General features: G+C 44.2%; 1 protein-coding gene across 1 annotated transcript in view; it reads left to right on the top strand.

Annotated features, from left to right (window-relative positions):
- The window catches only part of CLUB (TRAPP II complex TRAPPC10/CLUB), a 157,251-nt gene extending 134,046 nt beyond the window's left edge, over window positions 1-23,205 (top strand). The window contains exons 17-19 of the mRNA XM_086518163.1: window positions 21,555-21,750; window positions 21,819-22,153; window positions 22,420-23,205. Of these exons, the coding sequence (XP_086374289.1) occupies window positions 21,555-21,750; window positions 21,819-22,153; window positions 22,420-22,695 (807 nt within the window). The 3' untranslated portion in view covers window positions 22,696-23,205. The remainder of the gene's footprint in view (window positions 1-21,554; window positions 21,751-21,818; window positions 22,154-22,419) is intronic.
- The last annotated feature ends 885 nt before the right edge of the window (window positions 23,206-24,090 follow it).

Below are 24,090 nucleotides of genomic sequence, written 5' to 3'. Positions count from 1 at the left end.
GGCAAAGGCAAAGAAGCCTAAGTTTCGCCCAGTTTCTGACAGTTCTCCAGAGGACTCGTCTTCAGATAGTTCAGACTCCGATGATCACGGATTTTATGCAAAGAAGAAGAATTTTTATAAGGCCAACCAGTATGACTTTATGGAGGATAAAAGCAAGAAAGTTCGAGAATTTAAAGAAGGTGGACAGTCAATTAAATTTGACAATTTTTCTGGATTCCGAGATGCTTTGAGGGCTTTGGCCTTCATACAGCAGTTTGATATAGCTTTCTCTGGAGGGCATTACTCTGAGCACTCCAAGATTCGGAGGGCTACCTCTTACTTCAAGGGAAATGCTTGAACATGGTGGTCCACTCTTCTATTGAACAAGAAAGCGCCGGTTAAATGGCTGAAATTTAAAAGGCTTTTTATTTCTTCTTGGTTGACTTGGGAGTACGAATGCGACATACGAATTGCTTGGAATCATCTCGGATGACCAAGAAAGATACGTTGGACGCATATTGCGAGAGATTTTGGAGCAGAGTTACCCGGAACGCGAAACGGGAACGGCGACGGGCCTCCCTACGGAACGGGGGAATGGGAATGGGCCCGGAACGGGAACGGCGCGGAACGGGAGGCTAAAAAAACACTGAAATATTGTTTTTTTTGGCGTTATGTGTTTGATTACAAGTAGTACTAGAGTCCTTTGACTCTAATAACCACAAAAAACACGATTCGAAGACCATTCAACCTTATTATGACTTGATTGGGATGTGCAGCGCCCAAAGTACATAGCACATGAAGAAGAAGAGGCCATGGATTATCCGTGAGAGAGAGAGAGAGAGAGCTTGAAAGAGGGCTTGAGAGAGAGAGAGAGAGGCTTGAGCCTTGAGCAATGAGTAGTTGAAATTTGAGATAGAGAGCTTGAGAGAGACGCTTCACCTCTTGAAATTTGAGACCGAGAGAAGGAGAGCTTGAAAGTTGAGCCTTGAGCCTTGAGGGTTAGCCCAAGAGAGAGAGAGAGGTGGAGAGCTTGGCCTTCAAACTTGATGCATTTGTGAAGAATGGGGGTAGAAGGGGCTAATATATAAGCTATGGAGGTGGGCACTGTAAGTGGACGTTGCTGCCCCCAAACAATCAAATTTTTTAAAACTAAAAAAAATAGCCGTTTATAGCCGTTGGCTGTCGTTCCGGCGCGTTCCCGGCCGTTCCTGCCCTGCCGTTCGGGTCATAGACAGCTTGCTGGAACGTCCGTCCGTTCCGGAATGTTCCCTTCACTCCCAGCCGATCGGAACTCCATTCAGGCGTTCCAAGGTCTCTAGAATCCGTTCCCCGGTAACTCTGTCTTGGAGCTCTTTTCTACCCGCTTCTTCATTAAGAAGATCTCGTTTAAAGAACAGATTGAGCGGTTTACCTTGGGACTTCCTACGGAGATATGAGATCACTGCTTGGAGCAAAAGTCAGATTCTATCCAAAAACTGATGAGTCTTGCGAACCAGGGCTTTGCCATACACTCAGGCAATTTGACTTACCCCATAGATGAGATCATGACACAGAAAACCGAACAGACTTCTAAAAATGAAAGTAGAAAGAAGAAGAGCCCCCAAGATTAGAAAGATAAGGATGCACGACCCCGGCTCACTCCTTGGGAAAGAGCCAACTACATTAAAGAGGGGAAATGTTTTGGATGCGGGGAACAAGGACACATCTCCGCGAAGTGCCCTAAAAAGGCACAGAAAGAACAAGATGAAGACAGGTCAAAGTGTTCAAAAGAAGCTGAGGAACGTGGAAGGAAAGGCAAGATGAAAGCAGGACTGGTTCCAGATTGCATGGGTACTGACCCAAGTACGATTGATGAGAGTACAAAACTTTGCCGAGCTTGGGGCAAAGTAAAAGATCAAGAAGCCCTGATTTTCTTTGATGGAGGAGCCAAGGTCAACTTCATTTCAGTTGAATGGGCGGCGCGGCTCGAGATTACACCCGATCGGATGGGACCACTAGCAGAGGCAGTTCTAGCGGCACCCGACAGGGACGTAGCCATTACACCTGTCATTGGCAAACTTTGGTTGCATTGTGAGGGGTATTTGGGGCACAAGGACTTCTACATAATGCCCTTGGAAGGTTGTGATGTCCTCTTGGGAATTCCCTGGTACCATAAGATTAATGCCATGATCGACTATCGGGCGAGAAAAGCGACTTTGACTACAGATAAGGGTCTAACCATTGTACTCGATGTGAAACTTAAGGGCGAGTCTGTCCTATTGTATCGGCTTCGGCCGTTTCAAAATTAATGAAATCCAGTTTGTTTGTTTACTCGATCTTTTCGACAGAGTTGAATGATGATCATAGGTCAAATATGTCTGAGCTAGAAAAAGAACGCCAAGATTTTCTTCACACTCATGCCGATTGCTTTTCTGAGGGCATGCTAGGCGACTTGCCACCAACTCGTCCTGAGGATCATACCATTGTTTAAATACCTGGAAGCACACTACCGAACCGGCCGCCTTACCGTGTGAGCCGAGCTCAAAACGAAGAAATTATGAACCAAGTGAAAGACCTCTTGGAGAAGGGTCTTATCCAACCGAGTACTTCACCTTACTGCTCTCCGGTGTTGTTGGTTTTGAAGAAAGATGGATCTTGGAGAATGTGCATTGACTATAGACCTCTCAACAAAATCACCATCAAGAACAGATTTCCGATTCCTAGGATCGATGATATTCTAGACCGATTACATGGATCCTCTTGTTTCAGGAGGATCGATTTGAAGAGCGGATATCATCAGATCCCAATCGCGCCAGGAGATGTCTACAAGACAGCTTTTCGGACGACCTATGGTTTATTTGAGTTTTTGGTGATGCCCTTTGGCCTTACCAATGCTCCAACGACATTTAACCGAATGATGTACATGATTTTTCTTGAGTACAGACTATTTGTTGGCACTTTCTTTGACGACATTATTGTCTTCTCCAAGGATGAGGCAGAACATAGAGAACATCTGCTACAGGTTTTTCAGGCATTTCGAGATCACAAGTTGGTGATTAATACAAAGAAAAGTGAATTTTTTCTACCCGAGATACACTTTTTGGGACACATTGTCTCAGCAGCAGGAGTGCAGATGGACCCGGCCAAGATTGAGACTATCCGTGATTGGCTTGATTTGAAGAATGTCCATGAAGTTAGAAGCTTCTTGGGCTTATGTTCGTACTACCGGCGGTTCATTAGAAAGTTTGCAGAGTTTGCTTCCCCTTTGCATATCTTGACACAGAAAGGAGTCCCTTTCTCGTGGGTGACTGCCTTTCAGACATTGTAAGAGAAATTGACTACATGACAAGTTTTGACTTTTCCGGATTTGCAGAAGTCATTTGAAGTATATTGTGATGCTTGTGGTCATAGTCTGGGTGCAGTCTTAATGCAAGAAGGCCATGTCATTGCCTACGAGAGCCGATTGTTCTCAAGGCCGGAATTGACAGCACAGATATATGAGAAAGAGCTTTTGGCGGTTATCCATGCTCTTACTCAGTGGCGACATTACCTACTCGGAGTCGATTTTACCGTCTTTACATATCACTAGAGTTTACGCTACTTCTTGTCACTGAAGCAGCTATTGGAAAAGCAGATGCTGTGGATTAACATCTTGTCACTGTTTCACTTCTAGATTGTCAATGTACAGGGACAAAAGAATTTGGTGGCAAATGCTTCGTCTCGGAAGCCGTTGGTTTTGGCTATTTCCGCGATACATCATAGGAGCTTCGAGGATATGGTCGATCAGTATGCCACCGATACAGATTTTGCAGATATTTTCACTTGGATATGGAATGGGGAGGTAGTAGCGGGATATTCCATTCGGGATGGCTACCTGGTGAAGAAAAGGATGTTGTGCGTTACACAGCCGTTGAGAAAAAAGGTTTTAACCGAATGCCACTGTCCACCATTTACGGGTCACCGCGGATATGGAATGGGGAGGTAGTAGCGGGATATTCCATTTGGGATGGCTACCTGGTGAAGAAAAGGATTTGCGTTACACAGCCGTTGAGGAAAAAGGTTTTAACCGAATGCCACTGTCCACCATTTACGGGTCACCGCGGCATTGCTACCACCTTGAAAGGTGTGGAAAGATACTTCTTTTGGCTGAGACTCAAGAAGGACGTGGACGATTTTGTATGCAGTTGCTTGGTATGCTAGAAGGTCAAGTTTGACAGGCATAAAGCATAGGGATTGTTACAGCGTTTACCCATAGTTTCCCGCCCTTGGGAAAGTATTGCAATGGATTTCATTTTTGATCACCTGAGAACATAGAGTGGGCATGATGGTATCTGGATTGTTATTGACAGATTTGAAATTAAAGGAGAACAATTGGCTGCTCTTACGTTTTGAGAAGGCACGCCTGAGAAAGAAAAAGAGAAAGGAGCGGCTTTTTCCAAAGTTTAGCATGAGATACTATGGACCTTTCTAGATTTTTGAAAAGATAAAAGATGTCTCCTTTCGACTGAAGCTGCCCGATACTTGGAGGATTCACAATGCTTTTCATGTGAGTCTCCTGAAGCCTTTTAAAGGCGATGCGCCCAATGATGGGGAGATTGATGAGCAACCCGAAGTGGAGGAAAACGAGGAGATACTCGTTCCAGAATAGATTTTGGCACATAAAGAAAGAAAGGTAAAAGGTAGAATGATAAGGTGGTTCTTGGTTAAATTCAAGAACTATCCCGCGTTTGATGCGAAGTGGATGGAGCAGGAGGACCTGGCAGATACTCCTCAGATTGTAAACCTTCACCTTGAAGCATTTGGTTTAGCATAGTCTATTCCAAATTGAACCTCGAACTCAGTTGGGAGGAATTTGGTGCAGTGGGTATGCACAAGAGGGGAGTCCCTCCACTCCTTTGTCAACAAATTGCCCCGATTTTGATATTAAAGTCACTGATGTCTCTTTTGAGTTTCAGGGATACTGTGAGCTGACAGTATTTTGTTGTATGACTCTATGAACTCGAATTCCCGATAGTATGATATTGATTTGTTCTTGAGTTGTCTAAGTGCAGGAACTGATAGACGAAATGACTGCAGCATTTCGGTTTGAAAGATCTCGATAGACTTGATTGCAATAAGGATTAGTTAATCGGGCATCTATGAGGTGCCGAGTGGATCTAGATGCGATTGCTAAATACGTTGCCGATTAATCATGGTCTGAGATCCGAATGAATTTTGAATGTGATTTGTCATGTGATGTCCTGTGATGTCATGTGATGTGACTGTTGATTCGTACATGTGCTAGATGTGTGTTCCTAGTGCGTCGATACTAACAGTCAGTGTTTGCTAAGATAGTTTATGGCTTCTGTCTGTTTTGGAGGCGTAATTGAAGGCGATTACTGTTGGGTTATAAAGGCCCAAATGGCCCCCTTTTGTTTAAAGTTTTAAAGGTTACTAACCTTTGTCCAAGTTCACATTGAACTTGGCCACTAACTTAAATTGGTCCTATACTTTATAACAAAGGGAAGAGATGAGAAAAATAACTCACTCTCAAATTCTCCTACAGAAAATCGTGCGCTCCCTCTCTCTCTCTCTCTCTCTCTCTCTCTCTCTCTTCGTTCTCTAGCGCTCCTCCTCTGCAGGCCTTCGCCGCCTCTCCAAGGCACAAGCCCTGCACTTCTTCGCGTGCTTGATCACTTGCACACACTGCTGCGCGCTCATCAACTGGTATCAGAGCCAAATTAGGGTTTGCTCCCAAACATGCAAACGCTGATTTTCAGCCAAGGAGGTCAATTTTCACGCAAGATTTTGCAATTTCATCGCCAAAGGACTCGTTCCCGGACACTCAAGTTGACCTAAAGGCTGAAATTAGGTCGAAATCAGCAAATCACAGGTTATGACAGCAAAATAGAGGTTTTGCAAATCATGTATTAAGGTGTGGGAACATCTTTACTAGGTCCCCGCTACTCGAAAACAAAGAAATTGTCGAAAGACAGGTCCCAAAACAGGTGTTTTGAGCAAATTTCAGATTTACGCAAGTTTTTGTAAGTGTATTTTTGATGCATCTACATTGAGGAAAGTGCAAATTGATGCAATCTACGCACATTTGACAAGTTTTGGCTATGTATGACCGTTTGTGGCTCAATTTTGTGCAATTTGATGCTACAAATTGGGGTTTTTGCTCATACATGCTTCTAAAGGCTGTGCATTACCCTTATGTATATTTTGTGAGGTTAAAAACAACTAAAATTGTTGTTTTTGAGCATAAATTCACTCGTTGAAATTTCTTGCGCATAAATTTCAGAGAAATTGTTTTGTGTGCCTAAGTCAACCCATTTTACCCCAAATTGCTCCTGTGACCATTTGGAGCTGTAGTGTACACATCTGTGAGGCTATACTCCGGTTTTGGTGCATTTTGCCCAAAAATTCAGCGTTGTAGCCCTCTTATTCGTGCAACTATGGCGTCATCTTCTTCGGATGTGAAGAATCTCTTCGAGATTAGGAGGTTCGATAGAACAGGTTTCGACCTTCGGAAAGACAAGATCCAGGGAATCCTATTTCTTAAGGATTGTGAAGGGGCACTTGAACAAGTAAAGCCACAGAATATTTTGGATGAAGCATGGGTTAGCCTAGATAGGAAGGCAGTTACATACATTAAATGGCCATGACCGATGAGACAGTCGTTGACTCGAAAGGTCTCACAAATGCTTTTGATGTGTGGGAGAAGTTAAAGGCAATGTATGAGAATACAACGCCTGCCAACTAAGTGCATTTGATGTGAAAACTTGTTGGCATGCAACTAGATGAGTCCAAGAGCGTTGCAGAGCACTTATCGTTGTTCGCAAGTACTTTGTCGCAGTTACAGGATTCAGGTTTGCCTCCTTTTGATGATAAGCTGAAAGCTATCTTCTTGCTTATGACCTTACCTGATTCATGGGAAACATTATTGGTTGTTTTATTGTCGAATAACCCCAATTTGACCTTTGATGGTGTTAGGGGTTCTATCTTGAATGAGGCAATCAAGAGGAAAGCAAGTGGAGAGAGAGGCAGCTTTGCCAACATGGTTAGAGGCAGGACAGAGGAGAAGAATGTCTATGCACAAAGGAGTAAGAGTAAGAGTAAGGAAAGGGGAAATGCCAGCAAAGGCAAGCAAAAGCAAGGGTGATGTGACTTGCTATCAGTGTGGTAGGAAAGGTCACAAGAAACCCGATTGCAGGTACTACAAAGCAGAGTTAGAACGGAGAAAGAATGGCGGAGACAAAAAGGAAGTCAAGACAGATGCACAGGATAGCTCAAAGGACAAAGAGAAGGCCAATGTGGCTTCTAGTGTTGTGATTGAGGAGCTGTCAGATGTAGAGGATATCTTGTGTGCCACTTTGTCAGATGAGGATGCTTATGACCTTGATGCCTCTCTTAATGTTCATTCACAGGATATGCAGATCACCAAGATTGATCTTATTGATGCTTTGTTGACTGTCAATGATGCATTATCCCAGACTTGGATTTGATTCCGGTGCTTCATTTCATGTGACTCCTATCAAGGAGTGTTTCTCTACTGTTGATGCAGGCAAGCATGGCCATGTATACCTTGGAAACAATCATGCATGTTCCATTGAGGGAATTGGCACTGTGCATCTCTCCATAGATGGCACAAATGAGCTTGTCTTGCATGATGTTAGATATGTGCCAGGAATCAAGAAGAATCTGCTTTCTGTTGGTCAGATGGATATCCATGGTTACAACATCTTGTTTGAGAGAGGATCATGGAAAATGACTGAAGGCTCAAGGCTGATTGTAAAGGGCACAAAGAAAGGGACACTTTATTGTATGCATGGAAAGGCCGTGTTGGGCAAGTTTATTGCATTGGCTGAAATTAACTCTCATATGGAGTTGTGGCAGAAAAGGTTTGGCCATATGAGCCAAAAGGGCCGTTCTAAGCTTTGTACATTGAACAAGCTTGATGCTAAAGGCACAAAGCTTGACTTTTGTAATGAATGTCAATATGGCAAGCAAGTAAAGGGTTCTTATTACCCTGGTGTCTCTCGTAAATCTTGTGTGCTTGATCTTGTACATTCTGATGTATGTAGTATGTCTACTAAGTCTATGGGAAGTGCATGCTATTTTGTTTCCTTTGTTGATGATCATTCTAGGAAAATTTGGGTTTATTTGCCTAAATCTAAGGATGAAGCCTTTATTGCGTTTAAGAAATTTCATGCATTTGTGACCACCCAAACAAGTAGAAAGCTAAAATGCTTGCGTACGGACAATGGGGGGGAGTTCACAAGTGCTGAATTTAACAAATTTTGTGAAAATTTGGGCATTAAGAGGGAGCTTACTGTCACCTGTGCCATACAGCCCCTCTTCTAATGGTGTGGCTGAAAGATTCAATAGGACACTTTGTGAGAGGGTGAGATGCATGCTGTCCACGGCTAATCTCTCTCATGGATTTTGGGGAGAAGCTTTGAAAACTGCACTCCATATATGCAATCGATCCCCTCTCACGTCTTTGAAAGCTGACATCCCTGAAGAGGTTTGGTCTGGCAAGCCTGCTTCATACGATCACTTACGCATTTTTGGTTGCGAGGCTTTTCTGCATGTTAAACCTGAGTTGAGGAGTAATGGGTTACAGGATTTGGTTACATCAACTCAAAAGGGTTATACGCAGCCGGGATGTTGTTTTTAACGAGGCAAGGCTGCTTCAAAACAATTGTGCCTCAAAGCATGACCATAAAAGGGTCAAATTTCAGCATGACCAGCCACCTGTTAGGCCTATTCTTGACCCTCAGGATGCACCACATATGGTTGAAAATGTAGATGATCGAGTGGTGTTTGAGCCAGAAGATGTTGGGCAGTAAATTGAGGCTCCTGAAGGGCATTTGCAGCCACGAAACAATGCTGAAAATGGTGCTAAAAATGATGTACGGCAGCCCATTGTTGATGATTTTATCATGCCACTTGATGCAGACCCATTACCGGATAATGTGGATCATTGGGTGAGGCGGTCTACTCGTCAAAGACGGCCTGTGAGCAGATATGATCCCTCTTTGCATTACATTATGTTGACAGATGAGGGAGAGCCTCTTACATATAAAGAGGCAAAGATATGTGAGCACAGCGACAAGTGGGAGCTTGCTATGCAGGAAGAGATTAAAGCTTTGCATGCTAATCATACTTAAGATTTGGTGGAATTGCCCGAAGGAAGGAAGGCTATTCTTAACAAATGGGTGTATAAAATCAAGACAGTTGATGCAAAACCCAAGTATAAGGCAAGGTTGGTTGCAAAGGGATATGTTCAGACCAAGGGCATAGACTTTCAGGAAGTGTTCTCTCCTGTAGTGAAGATGACCACTTTGCGTGTATTGTTTGCCATGGTGGCTGCCCTTGATTTGGAAATGGACCAAATGGATGTACATACCGCTTTCTTGCATGGTGATGTGGAGGAAGAGCTTTACATGAAGCAACCCGAGGGTTTTGTTATTCCTGGCAAGGAACATTTGGTATGTATGCTCAATAGAAGCTTGTATGGGTTGAAACAATCATGTAGACAATGGTACAAGAGGTTTGACCGCTTCATGCTCAAACATGGTTACAAAAGAAGCCATGCAAACCATTGTTTGTATACCAAACGTGATGAGGATGGCAGCCCTATCATTCTTGTGCTCTATGTGGATGATATGTTGATAGTTGCAAAGAAAAGAAGCACTGTTGATGCTCTTAAAGGGCAGTTGAAATCTGCATTTTCAATGAAAGACCTTGGGGCAGCTGAACATATACTTGGAGTGCGTGTTAGAAGGCAAAGGGACCAGCACATATTGTATTTGTCGCAAGAAAAGTACATTGAAAAAGTGCTGGACAGATTTAACATGGCTGAAGCAAAGCCGCTTGGCGTGCCATTACAGCCATATGTCAAAATCTCCAAGGATGATTGCCCCAAGTCGAAGGAAGAAGCCAATGACATGCAAAGTGGGCCTTACGCTTCAGCTTGTGGTTCACTTATGTATGCTATGGTTGCTACTAGGCCTGACATAGCCCATGCAGTGGGAGTTGTGAGCCAGTTTATGGCTAATCTAGGCAGGTTGCATTGGGATGCAGTGAAGTCCATTATGAGGTACTTGAAAGGGACTAAAAACAGATGCCTCTGCTATGTTAAAAGACCATTGGAGTTGAAGGGATTTTTTGACTTTGACATGGCTGGTGATGTGAATACACGGAAATCCAGAAGTGGCTATGTGTTTACTCTTGCAAGAGGTGCTGTTTCATGGTGTTCTAGATTGCAAAAGATCGTTGCGTTGTCTTCTATAGAGGCTGAATATATTTCAGCCACTGGGGCTTCTAAAGAAGCCATTTGGTTAGCACGTCTAAGCAGTGTGTTTGGTTTGCCTGCCAAGGCACCTATGCTTGGTTGTGATAGCCAAAGTGCCATATGTCTGGCAAAGAATGCCATGTTTCATGCACGCATAAAGCATATTGATGTGCAGTATCACTTCATTCGAGAAGTGCTTGAGGATGGCCTTATTACAGTGGTTAAGGTCCATACATCACAAAATCCAGTAGATGCTCACACTAAGTGCTTATCCAAAGCACAACATCAGCTATGCATACAGATGGTGGGAGTCACATAGCTTAAAGGAGCCATTTATGCCTTTAAGTGGGAGGTTGTTGGGTTATAAAGGCCCAAATGGCCCCCTTTTGTGTATAGTTTAAAGCTTACTAACCTTTGCCCAAGTTCACATTGAACTTGGCCGCTAACTTAAATTGGTCCTATACTTTATAATAAAGGGAAGAGATGAGAAAAATAACTCACTCTCAAATTCCCCTACAGAAAATCGTTCGCTCCCTCTCTCTCTCTCTCTCTCTCTCTCTCTCTCTTCGTTCTCTAGCGCTCCTCTGCAGGCCTTCTCCGCCTCTCCAAGGCACAAGCCTGCACTTCTTCGCGTGCTCTATCACTTGCACACACTACTGCGCGCTCATCAATTACAATGCTTTCAAGAGGGGGGTATGTCACAAATTGGTGACGTGGCATGGTGACACACACACACACACACTCTCTCTCTTGCAGGCCCGTGAAAGGGGCAGTGATGTGGCAGAATCCCCGGATTTCACGCTGAGTGCTAACGTGTCATGCTGTATGGAATTTCGTGTTTCATGGCGCAAATCACAGCAGCTGTATGGACAGCTTTACTCTACGCAAAAGCTGGGTATATTTTACACAATGCTGATTTTTGGCAGTTTTGAAGCTTTTGGGACTATTTGCTTTAATTCCCAAGAGGCTTGTTAGATTAACTGCTTTATTTTTGCAAGGCTTTTCAGTGATAGTTTTTGGGGCTCTGCTTTTAGCATCCCTTGTAAACCTTTATAAACATGGGCGCCCTAGGGCTCTCACTCTGCAGAACATCTGGACGCAGAGTCTGAGAGTGAGACCCTCCCACTCTCTTGTACTTTAAGCACAGATTTAATATAAAAAGAAATACCGAAAGGGGCGCCAGTCTTTGGGGCCAATACCTCTTGGCACGGAACTCTGCCGGGCCGTGTCGAATCAATTGTGAACTGTTAACTGTTTCGAAGTGAATTCCTGTCGTGTCGCAGTAGATTTTTGACTTGGAGTGTCCAAGTCTTTTACAATGGAACTCATCTACTTAATAGTCCTGGCATCATTTGATACACTTGGGGCAGCCATAGGGTTCGGTGGCAACTCCATCATCACGGCTGAAATCTGTGGCAGCATGGGAGAGTCTTTTGGGGCTTGGCTTTTCTGATGCAAGAGAGTGAGAGAAGGGCGCCTTTTATTGCTACTTGCAGCCGACAAGAATAGGGGAGCTTTTCCCGGCTTTGCAAGGATAGGGAAAGGTGGGGGGCACCTAGAGAGAGAGAGAGAGAGAGAGAGAGAGAGAGAGAGAGAGAGGAACAGACACTGCTTTTTCTTATGCTTGAAAAAGAGGGAGGGATCGCCTATTGCTAAAAAAAGCAAGAAAGAGGGGGCTAAAAATGGTATGAACCTCCTAGAAACTCAATAAAGCTGAAAATTATGCTTAAATTATCACAACCAGAGCATCCCTAGATGTAGTCTCATGCATAGATGCAATGCCAACATAGACTCCTTTATGGGAAAGCATCTGTTATCCTAGAAAGCAACTCGCTTTTTCAGAAAGCAAGTGTATCTTCTCAAAGCTTACTCAGAACCTGCCTTCATTCAAGTGCTTTTCTCATCTCTTGTGCACAAACTCTACTCAATTCGGAATCTCTCCCGACTAGACTATGGAATATTCCCTATCCTATGCTCCTATCACTGACCATGTGACGCATCAAGAATACCCATCACTTTGTCCTTTCTCACCGAATTTACAGAACAACTCCTTCGCGATGCTCTCTACCAGCCATCCCACGATGCATTAGAGATGTCTGTTCTGGATGGTTGAATACTTCTTCTCAATGCTCTGTCTCCCATGTGATGTGACACATACGAAATATCTATTGTGCATCATTCAAGGGAATGACGGGAGTACTGTGAACAAGAAAAATCTCAAATCTCTCTCAATGATCAAGTGAGCTACTTTTGTCTGAAGATAAAAGCTTAATTAATCATAACTTGGATACTTATCTTACAAGTTCAAAACTAGATTTGGTACGGGACTCAATCAGGAGAATTTTTTTGTCTTTCCTCTAATTCCTCTGGTACATCTTGTACTCAGACTATATTTAAGTCCCAAGAAATTGTCACGTGCGCACTGCATTTATGCCACGTGGACAAGATTTTGCTACAGTCTAGCATCAGTCTTAGCTTAGGACCTAGCATGGCACCCTTGTGAGTCTCTAGTAGGACGTGCATGTCAAGGCCGATCATAGCTGCATACCTTCTCTTGCATAGTATAATCAATCAGCATATAAGCATTTACCGCGTGTGAACCGCCTCTTAGCATGGCACTTAATAATAAGTGACATTTTTCAGCATTAAATTAGCAAGGTCGTGGGGTTCATCCAGAGGGCTGCTTAACCCAGCATTTGGCATCCATAAAAGAAGCCCTTTGGGCGCTAGAGAAGGCCGAAGAGACAGAAGAAGAAGCAATAGCTGTAGCATCACCTCTTCTCAGCAATACCCAACAGTTCCAACGTTTTGGATCTCAGCCCATCAGCGTTTTGGCATCGAGAGCCTCAGCGTTTTCAACATACAGCCCTAGCCTCGTCGTGGTCACGGTCTTCGGCGCAACTCCATCAGCTTTTTCAGTTTTCAGCCTTATACCATCAGCGTTTTTTCAGTTTTCAGCCTATCGCTGCCACCAGCGATAGTAGATCAGCCCACAGCCTCCTCCTCGTCGTCGTTGTCACAGTACCAAGTATCCTACAGTACTTATTAGCACCTCAGTAACACTACAGCACAAGTACTCCTCGTAGTCGTCGTCGACGCAGTACCCTAGAATCTAGCACCCCTTGCGTTTTGGCTTGGCTCTTGTCTAGCTCAGCGTAGGGATCATCAAGACCTCCAGTACCCAAGTACCTTCAGTACCCAAAGTACCCGCAATACCAAGCACCGACAATACCAAAGTATCCCGCAGTACCAAGTACCAAGTACCCGCAATACCCCTCAACATCTTCCGCAATACCCCTCAGCATCTTAGAAATACCAAGCATCTGCATCAAGTACCCATTAGCATCTCAACATCTCATCATTTAGCATCATTGTATCAGCATTTGTGCAAGTAATGAAGCAAGCACTTCCTCTGGCAATAGAGCAAGGGGGCTCTTGGGGGTGGTTGGGACTTGACATGCGGTGTCGTCTCTCTCTCTCTCTCTCTCTCTCTCTTTCATTTAGTTCAGTTCAGTTCTTTCAAGTGAAGTAAAGTAACCTTGTGTTTGTGCGGAGTACTAGATCCGAGCTAAATTCTTAAACTCTTCCGTTGCACCCGACATTGGTATCAGAGCTCTGTGCGTGCTTCGAATTCGCGAACTCAAGGGAAGAACCACCAAGAACCCAAAGAACCTCTCTCAGTTTTTTCTCCTGAAATAATCTTCGTGTCCCAATCTCAAACTTATTAGGCACTCCCACCCTTAGTCCATTGCGCATCAGGCGTGTTGCCGTCTTCATTGCTATGTCTTTGAGCGAAGATTGATATCAGATACACGAAAATCCAGATCTTGAGTACCAAGATCTACTTGTCTTCTATGCAGATATGGAACGAGTTGGAGAAAGGATCCCTAACCCTCTTCTGCGTTTGCATTCGCATGTAGCGTGCATCCACTTCCGTCGACAAGCAATCTTGGAAATATCTCTGAGCACCCTTACCGTTCATCTTCACTCGCAATGCTTTCACGACATGACTATGCGAGTGGTAGTACTTTCTCCCTAGTACTTTCTCCCAAGGCAGAGTCACTACCAAGGCTGGTATTCTGCGACAGTAGTAAGGCTACCTAGTAACTCGTAGGTCTGTGTACACATTGCTGCAGTACCTACATCCACAGTATCCACAAGTTTGGAGGAGTTCTCATCGGCTTATGCATCTACAAGCATCAAAAGCATTCAGCGTCAAAAGTCTAGAAAGTATCCACAGGTAGAAGTTCGGCAGTTGCCTCACCTTAATAGGGGGGGATGGCATGTGCGCACTGCAATTGCGCCACGTGGACAAGCTTCTGCTACAGTCTAGCGTTAGTCTTAGCTTAGGACCTAGCCTAGCACCCTTGTGAGTCCCTAGCAGAACGTGTATGTCCAAGCCGGTCATAGTTGCATACCCTCTCTTGCACTGTACAGTCAATCAACATATAGGCATTTATCGAGTGTTTAAACCGCCTCTTAGCATGGCACTTAATAATAAGTGACATTTCTCAGCATTAAATTAGCAAGGTCGTGGGGTTCAGCCAGAGGGCTGCTTGACCCAGCATTTGGCACCTATAAAAGAAGCCCTTGGGCGCTAGAAGAAGAAGAAGAAGAAGAGGATTTTAACGTCATAGGAAACTATCCCAAGAGACCTCAAAGATCTAAAAGAAGCCCTCTGGACGCTAGAGAAGGCAGAGAAGAGGGAGAAGGCAAAGATCTAAAAGAAGCCCTCTGGACGCTAGAGAAGGCAGAAGAGGGAGAAGAAGAAGCAATACTCGTAGCAACACCTCTTCTCAGCAGTACCCAATAGTACGAGCGTTTTGGATCTCAGCCCATTAGCCTTTTGGCATCTAGAGCTTCATCGTTTTCAGCCGCAGTCACAGTCCTCGCCACAACTCCATCAGTGTTTTCAGTTTTCAGCCTATCACCGCCATTGGCGATAGCAGATCAGCCCACGGCCTCGTCGACGTCGTCGTCGCAATACCAAGTATATCTAGCAGTACCCATTAGCACCTCAACAACACCACAACACAAGTACCCGTCGTCGTTGTCATTGTCGTCATCGACGCTGTACCCAGCATCTGGCACCCCTTGCGTTTTGGCTTGGCTCTTGCCTAGCTCAACGTAGAGATCATGAGGACCTCCGTGTCCTTAGCACCCAAGTACCTTCAGTACCCAAAGTACTCGCAGTACCAAGCACGAGCAGTACCAAAGTATCCCACAGTACCAAGTACAAGTACTCGTAGTACCCCTTAGCATCTACCGCAATACCCCTCAACATCTCAACAATACCAAGTATCTGCATCAAGTACCCATTAGCATCTCAACATCTCATCATTTAACATCATTGTATCAACATTTTGTGCAAGTACTTGCTCTGGCAACAGAGCAAGGGGGCCCTTAAAGGTAGTTGGGACCCGACATGCGGTGTCGTCTCTCTCTCTCTCTCTCTCTCTCTCTCTCTCTCTCTCTCTCTCTCTCTCTCTCTCTCTCATTCAGTCGAGTTTAGTTCTTTCAAGTGAAGTAAAGTAACCATGTGTTTGTGCGGAGTACTAGATTCGAGCTAAATCCTTAAACTCTTCCGTTGCACGTGATAGAAACTCATCAGTCTTAGAGTTACATAGGCAGTCGTGATTCGAGTGTGTCCAACAATTCGGAAGGTTTCCTTATTTGAGGATTTGTTAACTCAATTCTACCTTCAGAAGCTTTCTAGAAATCAATCTAGGTGTCTATGGTACTCATAGTCCTTTGTTATTCTTGAGGATATAAAACCTTGTGTCTTGTCCCATAGGGCTTGTGTAAAGCATGGGCAGTTCATCTTGTTTGAGCATCTTTATCCTTTGGCAAACAAAAATTGCCATCTCGCTAAAATTGGCCAAATGTCTTTAGAAATTTTCATGTCGCAAGCATCAATGATGGCTTGCGAAATTTTAGGCATATAAAATTCTAGCTGTAGCATCCTCTGAACGTATGCTTGAACCCAGTTCACACAGAAGGGAACCGCTTAGGATCTCAGTGATGTTATTGCATAAGTGGTTAAGGTTCTTTTTGTCTTGCAACAATTGGCCAATCATCCACTCACGAACATAATAGTTCATTCTCATTCTAGCGGTATGTCAATATTACTCAACCTGCTTATGCTTCAACCATAACTCGCTACTTAAGTGGTCGAACCATATAGCTCACGCGATGATTATAAAACGACCATCTTAAATTGCTTCTCAGTAGAGAAACTGTGATCTACTAGACACATCTTAAAGAGATTCTTGTATCCGAACATCATTGTACTCAAAAAGAGCATTTGAGAGACCACTCCACTCTCTGAAAAGGAAATTGGCTTATCTCTTTCTTTTTAGTAGGAAAAAAATTTGAATCGTTTTAGCAACAAGGTTTGCATCTTCATGCTTCGTGCATGTACCCAAAGGTGTAGTTAATACTCATGCTGTGTTAGAGCTCGGTCGAACTCGGAGGTTTCCTCCTTGCTCAGAGTCCTAGAGCAAAAACGCTTAACTTGATGATCCCACAATTCGATCTTAGAGCAAACGCGCTTGTCAAGTAAAGTGGGATTTCACTTCTGGAATTTCTTGAGCGTAGGTTGTAGCCCTACGCTTTTCCTTCCCAGAGAGAGAGAGAGAGAGAGAGAGAGAGAGAGAGAGAGAGAGAGAGAGAGAGAGAGAGAGAGAGAGAGAGAGAGAGAGAGAGAGATGAAATATTAACGTCTTCAAAAGGCCAAAATGACCTATGAGACCAAAGCGTTACAATGTGGTGAATCTGATACAAAGTCAGAGTAACAAAATGAAATGACAAAATGATAAAACAAAAGTACTATGGGATCCTAAACTGGTAGGTGTGAAGGAAGAGAGAGAGAGAGAGAGAGAGAGAGAGAGAGAGAGAGAGAGAGAGAGAGAGAGAGATGAAATGAAATGTTATATTAACGTCTTCAAAAGGCCAAAATGACCTATGAGACCAAAGCGTTACAATGTGGTGAATCTGATACAAAGTCAGAGTAACAAAATGGAATGACAAAATGATAAAATGATAAAATAAAAATACTATGGGATCCTAAACTGGTAGGTGTGAAATAAGCAGCTAGTTGGGATAGCTAAATCACAAGTCACAAGAAATCCAGCATCGGTCACTGGCGGATCTCATCAATCTCCTCCATGGACAGTAGTTTGACCGGGCGTCGTGCATGTCGGGCCAAAGTGATCCGAATCCTCTGATGTAGCCTTCGTCGATGCTGTGTAGTCATCCGCAATCGTGGGCGTTTGGATCTCCCCAGCTCAGTCGCTCGATCGATCAATGTGCCTCTAGTGTGAGGCGACAAGATCTGCCGTGGTAGTAGCTCCTCTGGGTGTCCAGTGTCTGCTCTAAAGAAGTCTGTGATGTGTCTCTGAGACTGGCTAGCCTTTCCTCTCATCAAGCTCTCTCTGTGTCTACGCAACTCGAGCAGGAATAGACCCAGGCATCTCTGATCCTCATACCTCGTGACTCTGGAGAGTGGTCCAAAGCCCTCTCTGAACAAGCAGTGGAAGCGGCCATCGTATCTCGTAGTAGACGGGGCAGTGGCATGTGTAGTGTAACTTTGTCTCAGGCTCCATGTCACACAGGGTGCATGTCTTGGCCTCTGCTGGCACTCCGTTGTATCTCCTAGTCTCGATCCGTAGCTAGTGTGAGGATGTGCGTATCTGGCCAATGGCACACCGTATCCCATGAGACAGGTGGGTGTCCATGTGTGTGTGTGTGTGTGTGTGTGTATATATATATATATATATATATATATATATATATATATATATATAGAGAGAGAGAGAGAGAGAGAGAGAGAGAGAGAGAGAGAGAGAGAGAGAGAGAGAGAGAGAATGAAATGAAATGTTATATTAAATGTCTTCTTAAGGCCAAAATGACCTATGAGACCAAACCAGTACAATCCTGATGAATCTGATACAATGTCAGCGTACAAAATATAGTGAATCTGATAGTATGGAATCCTAAAGCTGCTAGAGGTGAAAACCAAGCAGTTAGCTAGGCTAGCTAAATCACAGCAGATCCAACATCGGCCGTTGGCGGGTCTCAACAATCTCCTCCATGGTCAGTATCCTGAGTGGGTGTCATGCATGTCGGGCCAAAGTGATCTGAATCATCTGATGTAACCTCCGTCGATACTATGTAGTCCTCCGCAGCTGTGGCCGTCTGGATCTCCCCAGCTCAGTCGCTCGATCAATCATCGTGCCTCTGGTGCGAGGCGAGTGTGGGCTCTGTTGCGGTGGTAGCTCCTCCGGGTGTCCAATGTTTGCTCTAAAGAAGTCTGTGATTTGTCTCTGAGACTGGCTAGCCTCTCCTCGCATCAGGCTCTCTCTATGTCTGCGCAGCTTGAGCAAAAACAAACCCAGGCATCTCTGGTCCTCGTACCCCATGACTGTGGAGAGTGGTCGAAAACCCTCTCTGAACAAGCAGTGAAAGCGGCCTCGTATCTCATAGTAGACTGGGCAGTGTCATGTATAGTGCAACTCAGTCTCAGGCTCTATGTGACACAAGGGGTATATCCTGGCCTCTGTTGGTACTCCGCTGTATCTCCCAGTCTCGACCTGCAACTGGTGTGAAGATGTGCGTATCTGGCCAATAGCCATGTATATGAGTCTTGTCACAAAACCGTCCTCCGTAAGCTGGAGAAGATGCTCTTTGTAGAAGGCCATCTTCATGCCCATCTCCTATGTTGGTTGTATCCATGTCCTTCTGGTGTCTAGCGGAGTCAGGTCCTGGCGGATGAGCCTGGTGATCTCGGACTGTGTAAGAGTCAGAGAGGTTGCATCCAGTGAGTATTGGAAGGGGGCAAACTGTCTATGCTGAACCCATGTGCCTGAAACCATGATATCATCTCCCCATACCAGCATGCTGTGTCTCCCTGCATGGCTAACTGTCACGAGGACTCAAGTGCAAGGCGAGCATATCTATCCCTGGGAAGTTCCCATATGCGGTGTATGAAGGAGATTGATCTGGTGAGCGCCTCAACCACTAGTGGGGGGCGCGGGGGGGGGGGGGGGGGGGGGTAGCTAGCTTTGCTTGTATAATGTCACGAGGTACTGAAGCCTTGGCTCTAATGAGCCGCGAGATCCTAGATACCAGAGGCTTCTCCATGCCCCCCATCCATCAATGTGACCCGACCTCCCGTGATGATCCAATGAAGGTCCCCATATTTCAGCTCCATAGAGCAATGCAGAAGCCACCAGAGTGTCAAAGAGCCAGAGCCGAGGCTCCTGGAACTGAACCTGTGAACACATCCTCTCCAATCTATCCAATGCTGCATGGGCTCTGGTCAGCTTAGTCTCTGCTGCTCTCCTCAATGAAAATCTGTTTCACCAAAGACCACTCCAAGGTCAGTGTAAGCATTTGTATACTCCACCGTCTCTTGGCCGTATGTGAATGCGGGTGCTGACCTCCTGATCCACTGTGGGGTGGTATTAAACACCATGACCTTGGTTTTACCAAGGGTGACAGACAAACCACTTTCATGGGCAAACCTATGCAAAGCATCCAAGTGACGTTGCATCCCCTCCGGAGAGTCGGAGATCAACACAATTTCATCAGCATATAACAATAGTGGAATCCATGTCCCTGCGAGCTGTGCACCTCTATCACCATCTCTGTCAATATAGTCAGAAACCTCATCCACATACATACCAAATACAGTAGGAGAGAGCGGGCATCCCTGCTTCACCCCAATAGTGGAGTGAACCGGTGTAGATAGACCCTCTATGGTGTGTACGTGCCCCACTATTGACCTGTATAATGCCATGATCCCCCAAATGAGCTCTGTGGGTACTCCCATCTGCTGTAGGCTGTGCATCAATCTAGCTCTGGGTATTGTGTCAAATGCTTTGCGGAAGTCCACAAAGCTACAATAGATCCGCTTCCCATGTGATCTGCCCTCCTCAATAATGGCTCTGCGTATCAGGATATGGTAGATATATCTATATATATATATATATATATATAGAGAGAGAGAGAGAGAGAGAGAGAGAGAGAGAGAGAGAGAGAGAGAGCTCTCATACTCAAATTGACAGTGGTCACAAATATGGCTGGTCTTGTAAGGATCACCATCTACTTCCCATAACTAGGATGTATTTAAAAATTTCCTTGCTTGAAGTCTCCAAATGGTTCTTTCAAGTATCCTACCCAAAGTAGCAGGTAATTTGATGGAGAACTATCGGATACCGGATCAATCTATGATCTTCCGGGTGGTTTATCAAACCAGTTTGTCAGATAAAACAACTTTCAAACTCAGTTCTACTCTCATTAACACTCGAGAGTGATCGGTCCTTGCTAGGCACATCCATAAAAAGCAAATAAGCAAAAACACACTTAATGGTTTCTCAAGACTTGCCCTCTCACTTAAATTTGGGGTCTTCCATACAAAACTCAGGAGTTACGTTGAAATCCTTTACTCCAAAATTTCTCAAGATAACAATGCATCCTTCTAGGGGAGGGAACAAAAAGATCATTTCTTTTTTCTACGGTTCTCATCCCAATGTAGGGATAACATTCTTTATAGGCTGCTGTGTAAGGTGCTTGTCTTTCTCCTAATCTGATGTTGTAGTTGTCCCTCTCAGCCACAAGCAAAGTCAAACACTATCATCTTCATTTGTAGTAGGTACCAGGTCTTTCATATTAATCTTAGCCTTGAATGAATCAAACTTGATCTCAGACAGGGTTTTTGATTTTTTCCCTCTCACAGAGTAGCTTTAGATTCACAAAAATAGGGTGCTTGAACCGTGCAGGAAAAACCATCTCTCCTTTTTGGGATGAATGGACTTCAACAAACTCCTATTTTTGTTACAAGCCTCAATGAGCAATCTTGTTAGAAAATCCATAAGGTTATGTGCTACAACTCAACACCAGACCTTTCTCACCAGTTGAGGTGCTGGAGATGAATCCCAAAATGGTGGCCAATGTGAGGAGTGCTTAATAGGCATCCACCTTTTGCAAAGATTCCTCATGTCTGCATTGGAAGCCCAAAGATGCAAAACATCTTTTCATGGCCCTTTTTACAGGAATTCTAGCTGTGTGTCAGTGCACTGAGGATCTCTCCCAATAGGCTGCACAGTGAGGCATGATCGCCAGATCTGTAAAATTTAGGTATTGTAGCATTTGAAGCATGGAAAGAGTTGGCACCTTGGTGTTTGGCAACGCCAACAATAACAAAGAGTCACTGTTTGAATATATGTTGTATACAGCTACTGTATGTAATTTTTATTTCCTGTTGACAAGATGCGTGGTTGAGATTGTGCTATGTTATCTGCTGTAATTGCAGGTTACTCTCATCTCCCAACTGAATGCGTCAATTACAATAGTGAATGCGCAGCTCTTGTTGCAACCTGGTTTTGCTCACACAAAGGGGGCAAATGGCTTGCCATTCCCTTCCAGCATATTGCCTCTTGTCATGGCTCCATCCTCAGAATCTGCATTGCTCTTTACTGCACGGTTGGAGACAACTAACAAAAATACTGGTAATTCTTTGTCACTGGCCACCATTGAAGTAGAAGTCGATGCCACCTGATTATTGTATTGTTCGCAGAAAATGACAATTCTATGCAAGGCAAGTTGGAGACTGGAAGCACAGTTGTTATCAACTATCAAATTATTGGGGATCGGACTCTGGGTGCACATTCTCCAGCAACTTGTCACAACAAAGCAAGTGATGTAGACAGAGAGGAAGATACATTGCTTGAGTTCAGGAGCTTGCTGGTTTTACAAATGCCAATATCAGACCCACTTATTGCAGTTGGAATGCTTCCTCTTTCCTCTGACACTCCAAGTGTAGGGGAGCAGATTCTTCTTCAATGGAGGGTAGAAAGAATAAAAGAAGGAACCTGCACATCTTCTCACAAAGTCTCTGATGATGAGAAGCGGGTATGGTTATGTATTATGCAAGCTTTTCCTTGGATTCTCTTCCGAAAATCACCAATTGATGCACTTGATTATGTGCAAGTAGGCGACAGGCTTGAGAGCGATCTGTTTCCTGGGTTTTATTTTTTCAGAATTAAGTAAATTGGGCAGATCTATAAAAGTTTTTTTTTCTTTTTCGAGAGATTAATATAGTCTTCTAAACATTTAACATGCCTTGCGAGAGCATTGGTTATTTTTCAAGTTTCTGCTAATGATTTAGTGCATCACAGGATGATGTTGAGCGGTTGTTCTACGAGGTCGAGGTAGATCGGGACCAATGGATGCTTGCAGGAAGAAAGAAAGGGTGCTTCCTCATGCCTCAACAAGCAGGAGGGAGAGTGATGATTACCTTAACATGCATACCTTTGGTTGCGGGTTATGTTCGACCACCCTCCTTGGTTCTGCCTTCCATTAATAAGAGCAGGATATCAAACACTCCTGCTGGGCCTCATTCAATTTGTGTTCGACCTCCGGCACTCTCTTCTTCATTTTGTGTTAAAAAATGAGACATTTCCGAATTCTTTTGAACGAATATTAGCTGCAGGAGGGGACCAAGAGATTTGCATTACATTGGAACCAAGCTGATCCACCACGTCGCATGGCTGTGAGGTGGTATTGGATCCGAATCCTAGTGTTTAATGAGCAGAATCATATGCTTGCTGACAGGAAGAAAAGTTGGCGATGTTTGTTTGACCAAGAGCATTTATTGGGGAATTGGTCCTAAGGATGATTTGAAGCAGCCAGGCCTTGTTAAGTGCACTTTGAGCCTCGTCAGTTGCATTCAAGAACCGATTTGGAGAAGGGAGGAGCTTCGGACATCATGTCTAGATGTAATGACACACACACACACACACACACACACACACATACACAACACACACAAATTCACTGGCTGTTCATATGATTACTAAGTAATCAATGTATAACATTACCTGTACAAAAACAAGATATAGGCAAATGAGAGTTGCTTTGAAATTATATATCCCGTTTTAATTTTAATCGAAACTTTTTGTTGATAGCGGTCCAGACGTATTTTCTTACCCATTTCCTTGTGTAATGAACACACATGATGCATTGATCTGTTGATCCGTTCATCCAGGTTCTCGGTTGTATTTATGTCAAGATTTTATATATAGATGTAACAGTTACATTATATACACATGGATATCTGCTGACAAAATAGCTCTCTTCGAGTGAAACAGGAAGTATTATTATCCTGTGTTTCAAAACAAGGTGAAGGCTTGCCCTAGATTGATAGGCATATATACAAGCCGGGGGAAAAGAACATGCTAGTGAGGGGAAAAGGTGCCCCGGCGGTCGTAAGTGTGTTCTCACATGACCACCATAACATGGCAACGATCTGTACTTTTCTGAAATTGTTCCCGCTTTTTACCTCGTTATTGTCTTTGCTAGTGTCCATAGGAACGTGTTCTTGTGGTGAGCTCATTCTTCGGTCGAGTGGAAAGCTGTCAATGCTGATACAAACATGCTGTAATGGCATTTGTAAATGATGAATCTTAAAAAATGAATACATCCAAGCCTCAAGGGCTAGAAAACTGTATAAATTGAAAAAATGTAAGCTCCCATGGAAGCAGGAGATACAGTACTGGCCGATGACAAGATTGCAAAGCATTCATCATTACCTTGACAAGGATATTGTCGATCCAGAAGGGCTATAAAATAGACCAATGTAAGAGCGAGAGAGAGATCAAGGGTGTGAACGAATGTGGGTGGGTGCAAGAAAATTCACACATGTGCACGCACGCATGCGTGCACACACACAGAGAGAGAGAGAGAGAGAGAGAGAGAGAGAGAGAGAGAGCTCTTCAAAATATTTTGAAATGTAGCTATCAAACCACCCACTACCTTACTCCTGTTGGCTAAAGGGCCAATGTGCGCTG

The sequence above is a fragment of the Adiantum capillus-veneris genome, chromosome 8 (genome assembly GCF_014529385.1).
Source record: "Adiantum capillus-veneris isolate H3 chromosome 8, ASM1452938v2, whole genome shotgun sequence".
NCBI classification, from domain to species: Eukaryota; Viridiplantae; Streptophyta; class Polypodiopsida; order Polypodiales; family Pteridaceae; genus Adiantum; species Adiantum capillus-veneris.
This window is presented reverse-complemented; position numbering and strand designations above follow the sequence as displayed.